A 16606-nucleotide genomic window follows, 5' to 3' on the forward strand; every position below is an offset into this window, starting at 1 on the left:
ATACAGCATGTAATAGAGCCATCGAGTGCGGTTGAGGCGACGAAAAGTTAAAAAATTCAACATTTTAATCATGCAAACCCATCTGAAATCTATACATCATGAACGATACTAATAATAATAATTAATTATTTTCATAATTTAACAAGTTACATTAACAAATGTTTGGTATCCTAAACATATTATTTACACTTCCATATTTCTTCAAGTTGAATCGAAACTATCGATAGATCAACATGGTGTCTTTATCAAACGATTATGTATAACCATTCTTTGTAATTGTCCTCTGCCTTCGATGAAAAAATCAAGTTGATATGATATATACTGACTTCAGCAAAGCCTTTGACCAAATAGACCACTACATCTTACTGGAAACATTGAGGAAGTTGTTTAATTTTTCTGAAAAGCTTACTGCTTTGTTATCTCATTGGCTGTCAACAATTTATCGAAATTGAAGTCCAATTTAGGTCCACAACTTGTACGTCAATGACCTAACTTCAAGTATCTGTTGCGGCAAACTAGCCTATGATGACGATCTGAAAATCTTCTGACGTATCAATCATTATCAATCTGGTTAAGAATTGGTGTGATCGCAATCATCTAAATCTTAACATTTATAAATGCTGTGTTACGTCGTATTACAGCATGAAAACCTTAATAATATTTAATTATACGATTGTCAATTTCACTTTATCCAGAATGAAATTGCTTAAGGGTCTAGGGATTATTTTTGACGATAGGCTTACATTCGTCCTTCATATTGATTATATATTAGCTGCTTCCCCAAGACTATTGAGGTTTATAATTCGGCTTATTAGCAATTCACTCTCTATGATATAAAGCATTATCATAGAGAGTATCATTTCTCTTTGGTTTGATCCAAGCTCGAATATAGTTTAAATTGGTCTCTGATTTGGTTTCCTTCTTATGAACTCCCTTGAATACACCCAAGGGCGCTTTTTGAAATATTTTATGTATATTTAGAGAGGATGGTGCCTATTCAGTTAGAGGTTATAATGACAATCATTTGTTATCCTAGTTCAATTCAGAAGCTCTTGTTTTGAGGAGAGAGACTCGCTCTGTGGCATTCTCGTGGAAATTGCTTAATAGTCACATAGAGTCTCCAACTCTGCTTGCAAGTGGTGCGCCCTTTCTCCAAAACAAATGTTACTTTTGCGCTTGATCGTGCCAGAAATTAATATTCAATATCAAGATCCTATTTTTATCATGTGCAAAAACTTCAACAATTTTGCTTCCACTTGTGATATCTTTCAATGTGTTTTGAGGCACCTAGATTCACTGGTGATTTTGAGGATTGTTACATAGTGAGTTGGGCAGGAACTGCAAAATGGGTTGACTTTTTCTCTTTCTGATTTGTATGTACCTTTTTTTAGATATTATTCAGAATTTTTTTTTTTTAGTTTTTAGTACTTTATGTGTTATACTTTTCCACTGCTAATTTTGATTTTCCTGTAATTAAAGTCTGCCCTGATGGAAAATAAATAAATAATAATAATAATAAGATTACTATTGTGAAAAGAGGCGAAAGTCCAGATGTAGATTACCTCTACTAATCGGTTTATCTACTCTACTCTGCTTAACCTTAGATATCCATAGTTTTCCTTAACTATTACTTATTAACTATTACTACTTACTCATAGTATGAACCCAATTACAGCAACCATTTTCATAAAGAAATAACTATTGTAATATAAAGTCTTCTACATCAATAACTGATCAATATTAGATCTAATAAATTTTTTGAAAGAAACTAGTGTGAGAGATTTTATGTGCAGAGGAACTCTATTATAAAGTCTCGCTATATTGTAACTAAAAGACATTTCAAAAATAGAAGTTGAGTGAAGAGGTATAGTTACACAGCTCGTATCGCGAAGATCTAGATTATGGATTTCTGAGCGAAACCTTATTTTCCTGTATAAGTAGTCGGGACACTTTCTTGCTATTATTTTATAAAATAACACAACTGAATGGAAGACGCGCCTCTCATCTATTCTAAGCCAATGCACATCTCTCAACTTAGCCGACACTCCCCGCTCTATACCCCGTATACCCCCAATTAGTCTTACACAGTGGTTTTGTATTAACTGAATGCGATATTTATCCCTTTCCAGCAAACATGGGCCATAAACTACATCGGCATAATTGAAGTGCGAAAGCACTAAAGAGTCACAAAGCATTTTCTTTAATGACTCTGTCAATAGATGCCTTTGTTTAAATATAAGCTTTAGATTTAGGAATGCTCTCTTAATACACATGCTGACATGCTCAGTAAACCTCAAATCACTGTTCAGAACCAGCCCTAGATTTTTAGCGTGGTCAACAAGTGCAAGTTTATTATTATTGTTTAAATTTCTTTGAATGCTATCCTCATGGAACTGTCGTGATTGAGTTCTGCCAAAGAGCAACACCTGAGACTTTGAGGGGTTAAGAGTGACGCAGTGCTTATGAGAAATTAAGAGCAGTGACTCCAAATCTGTATTTATTTCATAAATGATTAAAAGATTTGTAGACCTGCGTATCATCTGCATAAAAATATATATTAAAGATTCAATGTATTTTGCCATTTGGGAAGTATATAAGGTAAAAAGAAGAGGCCCCAAAATTGAACCTTGTGGAACCCCAAAACATAATGGCACGGATTCAGATACTTCGCCATTGACTTTAACCCTCTGACTTTTACCCTTTAAATAACTGGTAACTAGATTGCAAGCGGTAGTGTCGAATCCCAGATATTTTAAAATTGCCAAAAGAAGATTATGATTTATTCTGTCAAACGTTTTTGAATAGTCTAAAAGGACTAAAATAGTTAATTCGTTATTCTCGATCGCTTGAAATATATCATCTGTTACTTTCAAAAGCGCTCTTGAACAACTATATCCTGGTCGAAATCCAGACTGGGTGGCTGGTAATAAATTGTACTGTTGAACATATTCTCGCATTTGATTATTAAGAATACGTTCTAAAGTTTTAGACAGAGTAGGGAGAATGCTTTCTGGCTGTAAGTCCTTTAGTTCAGCTAAATTATTTACCTTAGGTACCACTTTCAATGATCGGGAAAGCATGATGTTTCTATGGAGAAGTTCACTAAGTGTGTAATTACAGGTAATATTAGCGGGCAGCAAAAGAGTAGCATCTCAATGCCAATGTCATCATTTCCAATGGCATTGGATTTAACTAAAAATAAAGCATCTTTAACTTCCTCAATATTAGCCAATTTAAAACGAAAAATATCCCGATTCGACAATGTATTATTTAAGTAAAAATTTAGAATATCTTCATCTGGATCAATCTGCGGAATATTAACAAAGTAGTTATTGATTTCATCTGTTGACCAGCGACCGCTAGGAATTACCCTACTACATTTCCTATAAACGTCCAGATCCCTCATAAGTTTCCAGTTTTCTTAAGATCCATTTATTCTTATTTGTTGCTCCAGATAAGCTTTCTGTTCCCTCCTGGTTGTTGCAGTAACTTGATTTCTTAGCTGTCTATAAGATTCCCAGTCTTCAGGAGAATTGCTTTTTTTGTATTTAGTCAATGCTCGATTTCTAAGTGACATTAGGTATTTTAAATTAGGTGTTATCCAAGGAAGTTTTTTCTATAATATCAATAGGGCATATAGTTATACAATTTAATGAAACAGGCATATTTAAATGAAAGTTTTATTATAGGCATATTTTTTATTTATTTTTTTTTATTGAACTCTCCCGCTAGAAATAATCAACGATTGAATGTTTAAAGATGGCTGGTTCCAAAATTTTTAAACGATGAAGTTGTAATGCTTTAAAATATGAGAAAAATTCCGTTTATTAAGAGACGTTTGATGTAAAGGAAGTGTTATCATCAATACATGTGATTTATAGATGTAAACAGAGTTGGCACACCCTGTATTAACATTTATTTTTAGAAGTATTACATTTAACTTATTTTTTTCTGTTGTATTAAATATTTGGAGTTAAAATGCAGGTTTTGGGTATGCAAAGGACTGAGTTTTATATTACATATCTGAAATTTTCAACTTTTTAGAATTTTGTAACGAGGTGGATAGGGATGACATGACATGTTGGAAGTAGCGACGGTGTATGGGGTGACACAAGCTATTGACTATATCTTTAATATAGTCGACATCTCTTTATGATATTTTATTTCATTATTAATATATTCCCAAATTTTGAATCTGATTCTTAAGTTACGACTTCCTTTTAACAATCACCTTCTGTTTTACTACGTTTACTTCTTCTGTTTTAATTCGTATAACAGCTTTCGGGTCATTTTTGCTCCAGCCTCATCAAATATTTGCTAGATAGGCCAGATTGCACACAAGATTTGCATTCATGCATCTTAGGGAAATCTTCTTTTCTTGATATTCTAGTTGTAGAATATAAGTCTCTATCTGTATTTTATTGTGAAGGAATAAACTTTTTGTTTTTCCTTCACATAGGAATAAACCTTTTGTTTCATGCATTTCTGTTATTCATACATGCGCCTTTGAAAATAATTTGAATTGAATTAAATTAAATAACAAGTTAAGTCTAAGATAAGCTTTCTGGATACAATGAGATACATGTTGATCAAATCGCATTTGACTGTCAATATCGATCGGAATGAAATGATACTAACTACGTAATAAATTATATTGTCGAGATTCCCAAGATATACTGTGACTTAAAAAAAAATCTTCATATTAAGCCACTAAAACCCCTATAAACTCCAAAAACTCTGTTTAAATTACGAACAAAACACCCATCTATCTTTAAACCCCCATTAATACATGACGTCTAAACACATAAAAAAAAACGATTTTCTCGCTTATTCAATATGGCCCATTGTCACCCTGAAAGTTATCATCCCATTTACGTCGTCTCGCCATACAAAACCGTAGTGCCTGAAAGCATCCCTCTGTGACAAAAGGGTTGATAACTTTGTTATTGCGGCTCTTTTGGCGTTTCACGTTTATGATTCGCCATAATATCAATAAAATCTTATACAGTGAAATAAAGCCCATTCTGTGACTCATCTTAATAAGTTCAAGTACAAGTTATTGGGCAACGATCTTATTACCAATTTTAACAGGTTTTGCCCATATAATTCGCCCATGTTGCCCCCCAATATATGTGGGAGGAACGTTGGTATATTATGTTATTATATTACTTGAGCGACCAGTTTGCCGCAATATCGTGACTATTGTGCTTTTTAACGAAGATCCTTGAATCTGAAGTGTAGATTTGTAGTTCCTGGCCAAATGTTGTTTATCCTCCCCCACGTTGGACTTAATTTTTATTTTTGCTTTAGTATAGTTTTTAAATAACTGGTGCTGGGGTGAAACTAAGAAGATATTTCAGTGGTTATAGTGCGCATGTTTTGACGCTTTTTTGTTGGTGATGGTGAAGGAAGTGGTGAAGATTTATTTGGCAGGTAGGTGTGGTGGGAATATTCAATTTTGTGCCAAAAAGTTTATTGGTTTAAAATGTCAAATAAGGGGGCTTCTCGTCATATTTAAGAAGAATGTCTTGTTTTTTGGTGCCAGATAATCGAAATAAAGAACTGAGTTTAACTGTCGGTTAGTTAGAAAAAAGTAGCTGGAAAAGAGCTCTATGTAGTTCTACTTTTGCAGTTTTTCGAAATAAATTAAAATTCAAATAATTTATTTGTCACAAAAAAGAATGCAATATAGGAAAATGAAGTATTAAAGAAAGATGGTCACTGCTTAATGACAAAATAGGACCCTTTCGCGATTACAAAACCGATAGCAATAAACTTACTTAAAACAAGCCTATTGTAAATCAAATAAATTATAACTTATACTAAAAACATTATCTAACTTAAAAACTATAAATAAGATATAGTTAAGTGCAAAAGTTAAATAAGAAATTGACAGAGGAAAAATCCAATAAATACAGAAAAGAAGACAGCACTATAGTAAATAAATATAGAATTTATTACATCCTTAGCTTTTTATAACTAGACCCAAAGGGAGAAAGGGACAACAATTATGCAAATATCCATCAATCGATATCGAAATAAATATAAAAATTGCCAATTAAGCTTATTTAATAAATGTCCGATATTTCACAGGCTGAGTATAAGTATTTTTAAGGTAAGAAGTTCCTATACATGTGTGGTCTAAAATGCTTGATTTTTAAGATGCAGGGTGTCAAAGATTTATTTTTATTTTTCTGCGTAAATTCCTAAATAATGCGGATTTCTGAAAGAAAATTGGTACCTCGCGGTTGTTTCACATGACAAATTCGAATTTGTCCGCGTAATTAGGTTTTACTTGTAGCTATCTATGTGTCTTTTATGGCTTTTAAAAGCTCAGGACTTTTTGTACAACCTTGTGTTATATTTTTGGTCAAAGAAATGAATTCCTTAATCATTTTTACACGAAAAAGGTACTTTATTAAATGCCTCTAGGAGCAACCGTCTTAGAAATACTTGAGTTTGAAATAATCGATGCTTGTGTTTTAAAAAAGTTAAACAATGAATTTTTTTAAAAGAAAATTGAACAGACGAATTTGTAGCGGGTTTGCGCCTGTACGCAAATAACGTAAACACAACGAAAAAATCCCTCTAACTTTATTAATTATTATTATTATTTATTACAAAATATAAAATTCCTACTTAAAATTAAAGTTTCTCAGGAAAAAAAAACTTGCTCCCAATTTCATTGTAAAATAAAGATTAATATACCCATATATACAAATAGAAACTATAAACTTTAAAAACATTTATTTAACATATCGTAATAAAAAATTTGGTAACGTACGATAAAATACCATTTGAAAAAAAACTCACTTATTGATTACCTAAAGCACGTCAAAATTGTATTATATTTTAATTTTTATATGAAAACGCATTGAGTACCTAACATTTAGTAAAGTACTTTTTATGCGTAAAAATGATTAAGGATATTATTTCTTTGACCAAAAATATAATACAAGGTTGCACAAAAAATCATAAGCTTTTGAAAGTCAAAAAAGACATGTAGATAGCGCCCTTTACAAGTAAGAGACAAATTCAAATTTCTCATGTCAAAAAACCCCTAGGTTCAATTTTTGTTCAGAAATTGGCACTATTTAGGAAATTATGTAGAAAAAACAAAAATAAATCTTAGACCAAGTATCTTAAAAACCAAGCATTTTAGACCACACATGTATAGGAACTTTTTAACTTAAAAATACTTAAAAACACCCTATATATCGGTGGGTTTTATAATGGAATATTAATATTTCATACATATATAAATATTATATAGGTGCAGCTAAGTGTCAACAAAATACAAAATTCATGTATAAGGGAATTAAAAAAAGAATCCCTGATCTTTTCTCAATAATTATAATAAAAGCAAGTTGGATAGAACTTTTGATGGTCACTGGAATTTATAATTTTCTGTCTCTTTCTGACTTGTGTTAAACTGCTGTTAATTGTCATGATCTAAACCAGAAAATGTCAAACTTTTTTTTAATGGAATAAATTCAAATTTATAGGGAGTTTAAAAAAATATAAAATTAGTGTATAAGGGAATAAAAAAAACACTAATAGTTTTTTAAATTCTTTTCTCAAATAATTATAAACGTAAATTAGTTGAATTTTTGATGGTCACTGGCATTTATCATCATCAGTCTTTCTTTAACTTTTTCCTTTTCTTTTTTCGAAATTTTTTCTTAACTTTGAGAGAACCATCAACGGAACGCAAATAGTAATGTATAGTCATTATAGAAGCTACATTCCTCTATTATTATAATCATTTGCCCTTTAAGTAATATACTTCTAATACCTTTCTTAAATTTAAAAATTGATACATTTTGGCTGTCTTGTAGATCATTTCACATTTTTATAGCACTATAGGCGAATGATGTTTGAAACGTTGCAGTTCTATGTTGCAGAATAATAAAATATCGATTACCCACTCTTCAAACGCCGAAAACCTAAGTGAATTCTAGATATATTTCTAAACTTTGTTCTAAGATATTCGCATTGGAAATTGAGATAATTAAAATAAGAAAAACCAAGTTTACCCATGGTTTAATTCAAAAAAATTTGCTGGAAAAGTAGCCCCATGTCTGCTGTAGCCAATAAAAACTGAGTTTGCCAGTGCCTTTACTATTAGACAAATTAGCAGGAAAACTGCTGCATGTCGACACAATTCTATTAATTAAAAACCATAATTCTTTGGCAATACAGTAATCTTTTTTTTATTCATTTGAAAATTACCCTAATAGCTCTAATCCAGACAATTTTTGGCACAAAATTCCAACCTAAGACAACCAAATTAACCACCAATTACACCCCGTTTAATACTATTCCAGGTTGGAAACGTCGTTCCCCGGACTCCGACTTCTTCGACTTTCTCCTACCAGACGGCGAAGACTACCGCTTGGTCTTCGTGAACTCAGACAGCTCCTCCAAGGAGGACGACGTGGAGGACAACGACAGCTCGTCGGCCTCCAGTTTCCCACTGGACGAGTGCGATTGGGACTATTTCGAACCTGGAGCACCACATCACAGACCAACCCAACCTCCCCACAGTTTATTAGGTTGGGGAGGCGGCTCACCGTTTGGCTCGCCGAGACTCTTGAGGAGGAGAGTTGGGGAGTCACCCTTAGGTAAGAGGAATTTATAACAATACAAAAAGTCGTTTTCAAACTTTTAGAACATTTAGTTCTTTTTTTTGAGATAAGTCAATTAAATTGGGATCAAATTTATTACACACCTGATATAGATAAAAAAATTGAAATTTTCAATAAAAATATAGCGCATTTAATAAACAGGTATGCGCCTCTTTTAATTAGAAATATATGCGATAAACCATTTACGCCGCGGATTACCAATGATATAAAATTGCTCATGAAGGAAAGGGAGGGATAAAGCCCACCGTAAATATTTAAAACAACGAACTGACGCACGCTTGCAATATTACAGACAAATAAGGAATTTCACAAAACATGCCATTGCTAGGGAAAAAATTACTTACTTTAATTTAATGTCTCAAAAAGACGGCAAAGAATTCTGGAGGGACGCAAATAATTTAAATCTCGGCCGTAACAAGGATTCTGATCTTCCTGATACATTTTCTGATTCAAAGGCTATTAATAACTATTTTACAAATTTGAGTAATACAGCTAATATAACATCTAATGAGAAAATTCAATTTTTTAAATCACATAAACATGATAAAATCTAATCTGAATTAAAATTTACTTTAATGGATCAGTCAACTTGTCAAAAATTGTAAAAACCATTCACTCTAATGCAATTTTTGAAGACGCTTTTTCTTTAAAAGATTTACATCTCTTTATGCATTTTTGTTTAAAGCCATTACTTAATATTATGAATAGTTGCATTTTACAGTGGCAATTATAAAACCCCTAGCAAAGATCAGTAATCCAAAGGAATTCAAAGACCTCAGGCCTATAAGTATACTGCCGTTAGTATCCAAAAACTTGAAAAAATTTATTCACCAACAAATTTGGGCATATATTAAATAACACTCTGTAATTCCTGAATGCCAGGCAGGTTTTAGAAAGAACTTTAGTACTTCGACCAGTTTGGTTAACCTTCTTAATGATATCAGAAAAAATGAAGAAAAAAAAAACTAACATGTCTTGGGTTGTTAGATTTTAGTAGAGCCTTCAATACTATAAGTCACGAAATGCTATTACAGCAAAACTTTATTATTTTGGATTTTCTGGTGATGCAGTAAATTTTTTAAGTCTTATTTAGCTGGCAGAGCTCATTGCGTAGTTCTTAATAAGATATTTTGCACTGAAAAATCAAGTTATCACATTGTATCTACGGGTGTCCTGCAAGGTTCCATTTTGGGCCCATTGCTCTTTTCTTTATAAGTTGCTGACATGATATCTTGTGTAAAACACTCAACATTACAGCAATATGCGGATGATTCCCAACTATATCTTTCGTTTTCACGCCAAAATCTTGCTATAGCTCAATTTCAGTTTAATCAGGATTTAAAAAGTATGGATAACTATTCACAGGATTACAACTTAAAATTAAATGCTTCCAAATCTTATACAATAATACTGGGACATGGCAAAAGTGCTTTTGAGGTTTCTCCCAATTTTCATGCACATATTCAAAATGTTCAGCTACCAGTAGTCAATGAGGTCAAAAATCTGGGAGTGTATTTTGACAGTGGTATTACATTTCAAACTCATATCAAAAAAATAAACTTAAAATTGCATATATGCGTCCAAAAAACTATATGGCCTAAAAAACTATTTACCATCTAATATTAAATATTATTTATGTAATTCACTAGTTCTCTCTTTGCTCGATTACTGTGATGTTCTGTATTCTGATTCCTTGACTAAAACAACTGCTTACTTTATACAAAAACTCCAAAACTACTGTATGCGTTTTGCATTCAAAATACCATTAAGGAATCATGTACACCTTTATTTGTAACATTTTAAAAACTGGAGAGCCTCTATATTTAGTAAATAATTTTAAAAATCATCTTCATATGTATAACACTAAATTTATAAATTTATTTCCACAGCATAGAAACACAAATTTTCAAAAATCTTAGGAGTATCATTAGCAGCATTTAAAAAATATATTCAAAATTATCTCCTTGAAAAACAGCAATGGAATGCTTAATTTACTTTAAAATAAATACAATTAAGGTGTTAAAAACCATGAAAATATATACATTTTTTATAGGACTTTGATATATATCCGCTCGCCTCCATCTAAAATTTCTTACAAATAGCATTTTTTACATGCCACGTTTTCCTTTGCACCCCTTGCGCGTCTACCTACCCTACGTCTGGTATTTCTTTTACTACTAAAAAAAAACAAAAAAGTGGATTCGTATTAAGAAAAGTACTTATATTGGTCAGGTTAATAGTAATTATTATTCTTTGTTTTTATTTATTATTCTTTTAAAAAAAAAGGGCCTTGCTACACAGGTTTGCACCTGTGCTAACGGTGTCATTATCGAGGCATGGTCCCATGTACATACTTCCTTCCAATTTTTAGAAATACATTTAGCCTGCATAGCGCAGGCTCAGTAATGCGCTATGCAGCATTGCGCGTTTTATTCTATTGATTCCATTTTAATTAATCTTGGGCTGATATCCAACATTTCACCCACCAAAAACACAGTCTTTTCGAAAAAATAAAGATAAAAAAGAAAATTATTGAAGCTACTAATAATTTTAAAAAATTATTGTCCTGGGAAGAGACATATCTTAACCTAGCGGTGTTGCAGAATCTCATTAGACTCTCTTCAGAGTCACAACTCGTACAACACTGTCTTTACACGGGTGCGTACTAATAATTCGAGCAAGAGCTTATTCAAAAGGAGTTATTTGTTCAATTATTATGAGGACTAACAATCCTTCACGGAGATTGGGTGTTGAAGCGCACATAAATATTCCTGCGTCCATCTTTTCCAAAAATCAGAATGCATATGTTGCAGTAATTACCAGCGGTTGAGAGGATTTAAAGTTATAGAAGAATAGTTAGGTTTGGGAAATCAAGAAAGTGGTTGCAAAGTAAGGAAATGTCCGGGAATCAATGGAGTGAGATTGTTCGGATCTTCTCTAATCGGTGACAAAGCTCGAGAGTTAAGAAGGGATTCTAGTTGGGTTAAAAGAGTATCGAACAACTCTATAAATGCCACTTTTGTTGGGACTTTATTAGCCCTTTGAAATAAGGTGACCCACTAGGGTTTAAATGCCAATCAATGGAAAGTTTAACAGCTGCAGCATTAGATAGTTTGATCATTTGGTTATTTGCTCCTTTATAGTTCGTTCCTTGATCCTTATATACAGTGCATTCACGATGAAAGAAACAAATTCATTTAAAATTCAGATATGTTTTTTTCTATTTTTTGGACACATCGATTAGTATTGTCATTTGCCCGTTTTTTGAAATAGAAGATTAGAATAGAAGATACAGGTACATCAAAGAGAAACTATGGCGTCAACATTAATTTTTTTTAATAAAAATACTTTATGTATAGCAAACCATATGCCTAAAGTCAATGGTTGGTCAAATATGACGTAACAGACTAACGACACATATGAAATTAAAAATTTATTCTTGATTTATTGCAACTAATGTTTAATTTGTTGTCTATTTGATTCAATCCGTCCTTTGGGATGAAAATTTTGGTTACAGGATGTCTCAAGTAGAAACTATGATGCCAACATTAATTTTTTATGTGATTTCTTAGAAAATAAGTAGACCTTATGATTTTCGAAAAAGAGATATTTTTAAAAGATGCAACTTTTCCTAACAGATGGTTTGAACGAAGAGGGCTAATTAAGTGATAAGCTATATGAAGTCGAAAGTTTATGTGAATAGACTAAATAATGTTGATGATTTAAAGCAAAGAATTCAACAAGAAATTAGACTAATTAATCCACAAGTGATTGAAAGTATGCAATTGGAAGTCATTTACATCTTCAAAAATGCATTGAAGTAAATGGACAACAAATTGAACATCAGTTACAATAAATATTGCATAAATTTGAATTTTTTTAATGTCTTATGTTTCATTAGCTTTTTATGTTAAATTTGATAAACCGCTGAGTTTAAGCATATGGTATGCTTTACAAAAAGTAGCCAGAATATATTGTAGAATTGTAAAATGTTATGGCAACAGGATGTTGCATTTAAAAAAAAACATGTTTCGTAGTTTCTACTTGAAGTACCCTATATTCCACATTTAGTCTTTGAATATATGACCTAAGGCTTTTATCATGAAAAGTTTTACATTGATTCCTCAAAGTCGAAAATTTGAAATTATCCATGGGATCCTTACTATTTTTGAATGGCGTGGGCAATCTTTTTTTGAGAAAAAAAAAGGTTCTGTAATTTTCTACTAAACCAAATAGAAAAATTGGATGAGTTAACATTTTTAATTGGAAAAAACTGTATATTATTCTAATCAGAAAACATCAGTAATTTTAAATTAACATATCGATGTGCCCCGGTAAGAATTTTCAATTAACGGCTCGAGTTGGCGTTTTCTCCGGTCGGAATTATGCAAGCGGGGCAAATTATCAGGTTTCTTTTTACGCTAGCCTGACCGTAAAGATGGGGTTCGCAACTCGGTGGTACCGTACCGATTCATTATAAATTTTAATTTTTGCCGCTGCCCCGCTGCTTTGCTTTAGAATACATATTGGAAAGAAGGCTGCCCTTGCTACGTAACGTTTTTTTCTTCAAGATGGCGCCCGTCCGCCATTTTCAATTTTGTTGTCAATTAAGTTACTTAGCTTAACCCTCAGAAGCTTAAATTACCGAGCTTAAGAAGAAAAATTAAGAAGCTTCTGAGGGTTAAGCTGTAAAATCAAGAGAATATAAAAACATACAAATATTTAAAACATATGATATTTACGATGGTTTAAATATTGTCTTGTCAGCTTATCACAGCATACTGCGGCAAATTTAGTTTTTTCTAAAAATTCGAGTTTTTACAAACAATAAATATTACTTGTGGTACATCGTTAAAAAGACCATTTTGCAGAGATTTTAACATTGTAAAAATCCAATCCATTTTCAAAATTTCGTATTTTGTTCGAATATCGTCGGAACTAAATTACATCGCTGCTAAATTTCATTGCCTTTCAATGTTCTAAGACCATTCGGAATTTTCAATTTTTTTAAACGGTATATAAAACTCATGTTTTTACTCTCGACACGTGTTTCGCTAACGATGTTAGCATCTTCGGGAGAAGATGAGTGAGATTAGATGAGAAACTTGAATTTTAATCTTCTCCCGAAGATGCTAACATAGTCATCGAAACACGTGCCGAGAGTAAAAATAAAGAGTTTTGGACAGTATAGTAAAACTGCCTCGTAATTTGAGCGTCACACCAAGGGTTCCAACCATAGGACTACCTTGCATGTTGTTAAGCTCAAAAATTCTCAACTTTGCCTCAGTTTAATCATTTTCGTATTTTTGAGGGTCGAATTTGAAGCACCCTGTATAAATTATGGTTCTTTGAAGTATGATACCCCAAGAACTGATCCTCTCTTTCCTTCGCATATAAACTTTCACTCTTGAAGTTACCAGATCTAACTGCATCTGATAATTTGTATATTTTTTTTTTAATTCCTTTCAAGCTCTTCACTGACAAGACCTAAACGCTCCAAACTGGTCAGAAGTAGTGATTTGCAGTATAATATCAGACTTTTCAGGTTGATTTTCATATTAATAATAATCACCCTAAACACCCGTTTCTATTGCCTTAAAAACCTAATCGGTACTTTTCACCCTGCCCCGGTAACTCCCAGTACCATCTAACGCCGACCTCGTCAATTTCAGGTTCCCCACTCCTAACGGCGAGGCGACTCGCCCGCGACTCCTCGGACTCGGACCGCGTCTCCTCACCCCCGCCCCCATCGTCTTCTTCATCACCACCGGGTGTAACCGCCCCTCCGCCCCCACCGCCACAGATGCACTGCCTGACCACCGCATCGCCGGCCAGTACTACGACAGTACCGGCGACCGCTACCAATAATCATAATTCGTGCTGCTGCTGCAAGAATACGGTGCACCAGTACATCCCGGTGCCGGTACCGATTCCCGTGCCGTTCCCGGTACCGTGGAACCCCTTCAATAAGGTTATGAACGGGGCAAATGTGCAGCAACAGCAGCAGGAGTTTTGGCAGTACTTGCAGAAACAGGTGCAACAGCAGTGGGCTGGGGGGTTGTCGCCCCACCTCGAGAAGCCGATGATCGGGGAGAAGGTGGAGGTGCGGGAGGATGGTGGTGGTGATGGGGTGGATTTTGTTAGAGAAGAGAGACAGGGCAGGGAATGGGGGTTGTTTGGGGACAAGAGGGTGGAGGAGAAACCGTCGGAAGGTGGGCAGGAGAAGGTTGACGAAGTGGCGGTGGTGGTGGAGCAAGAGGAGGAGAATATGGGGGAGCCTATGGGGTATTTGGAGTGTGAAAATAGGTAAGTTTTAGTGTTTTTAAATGTGTATTAAAAATTAGGTTAAAGCCTTTGAGTTGGAGATATTTCTCAGCTATTTTTTTCTGACTAAGATAATCGCAAAATTAGGTTTTAGTTACAGGTAGTTGTTTTTGAAAAATTCAAAATTTCCTCAAAAGTCAAGAGAACCTCACCCTCGACATGCTGCTCTTTTTCAGCTAATTTTTTCTGACTTAGACAAGAGTAAAATTGTTAGTAAAATCTATATTGTTCAGAATTAGTTACTTATTTTGTTGGGCATTACCTCACTACATCAGTAAATAGTGAAATACAAAAATTAAAAAAAAAACTATTAATTAATTTAATTAATCACAATCATTTCATTCATATATGCTTCTGTAAAAAGAACAGTTATTTAAAGAATTTTCAAAAACAAATTCATTCAACTAAAATAAATCAAGAACTATTAAACATAAATAATAATAATTTTATAAATAAAACTGTTATTACTCAATTACTCCAACAATTCTGCCTCATTCAATTATCAATTTAAAAAAATGCAACGAAAAACCAAGGAATCAACAAGACGAATTTAGAATTAGGACGAACAAAGATAGAACTTCACTTCCGCGTCATCCTTCACCCAGTCAACACGTGGTCGTTCTATTCCTTTCCTACCCCTTGCCGTTGGATATAACGTGCCTTTAAGAAGTAAATTTAGTGAAAGTATTAAGCCCACTTCCGCGTCATCCTACACCCAGTCAACCAGTGGTCATTCTTTCCTTTCCTATCCTTTGGAATCCTTCCTAGACCCTTTCCTGCCCTTGCCCTTTGCCAGTGGTGGCTGAACCTATTTACGCTGGTAGCCAGGCCGGATGATACCGGATGCATCGTAGGGGAGGCGTCACCGTGCATTTCAGTATTAAAAATTGTGAAAATATCGATTCGGAGAACAGGGTACATACCCGACAGTTTTCCCGAATCTCCAAATCGTGCTGGCAGATTGCCTCGTAGCAGAAGCCATTAAAACTACAAACCAAACCAAAGATACTTGAAAAACCAATAAAAGTGAAACAAAAATTAAACACTCTAGAGTTAAGGCTCGTTTTCACGGTGATATTTTTCGCGATAGTTGCTATCATAATAGTGACTGTATAGTATGCTTCTATATTGTGTCACCGACCACAATATAGAAGCATACTCCCACATTGAGAATCACATCTCACATAAGTGAAATACAACATTTTCAGACTAAAGATATTATTAAAAGTCTGTGCGTTTCAAATGACAAAACCCCGCATTCGGTACAGTCCAGTTCAGAGATCTATTAGAAGCTTTGATGTGCCGCGAATAGTCATAACCCGATAGCATGCTGTCGCGATAGTACTTTTGTACTCTCTCGCTTGCCTAGAAAGTTCGGCATAACTTTTCCTGATAATTTGTAGTTGTTTAGTTAAAAACTTCACGTGGTACGTGATTTTTGCAATAAATATTCAAAATAATTGTAAAAATTGCGAAGAAAGTTAGAATGAGCTATAGGCAATTTGACATAATACATTTTTTGGAACAATATGAAAGGTTACCATATTTATGGAAAAAAAGCTCTCCTGTTGTTAAAAACAGAGCAAAGAGGGACCATGCTGAAGAAATTCTACAGCCCTACCAAGTGTACTTCC

General features: G+C 33.5%; 2 protein-coding genes across 4 annotated transcripts in view; one reads left to right on the forward strand and one right to left on the reverse strand.

The window, feature by feature from the left end:
- Window positions 1–16606, forward strand: part of LOC126736703 (uncharacterized) — a 114190-nt gene that overhangs the window by 52819 nt on the left and 44765 nt on the right. For all 3 annotated transcript variants that reach the window (XM_050441201.1, XM_050441204.1, XM_050441202.1), the window contains 2 exons: window positions 8328–8624; window positions 14321–14954. In XM_050441201.1, coding sequence (XP_050297158.1) covers window positions 8328–8624; window positions 14321–14954 — 931 coding nt within the window. The remainder of the gene's footprint in view (window positions 1–8327; window positions 8625–14320; window positions 14955–16606) is intronic.
- The window catches only part of LOC126736704 (uncharacterized), a 32179-nt gene that overhangs the window by 14477 nt on the left and 1096 nt on the right, over window positions 1–16606 (reverse strand). Inside the window, exon 2 of the mRNA XM_050441207.1 lies at window positions 15896–15959. The gene's annotated coding sequence lies outside the window, so the exon portion shown is untranslated. The remainder of the gene's footprint in view (window positions 1–15895; window positions 15960–16606) is intronic.

Source organism: Anthonomus grandis, chromosome 5 (genome assembly GCF_022605725.1).
Source record: "Anthonomus grandis grandis chromosome 5, icAntGran1.3, whole genome shotgun sequence".
Lineage (NCBI taxonomy): Eukaryota > Metazoa > Arthropoda > Insecta > Coleoptera > Curculionidae > Anthonomus > Anthonomus grandis.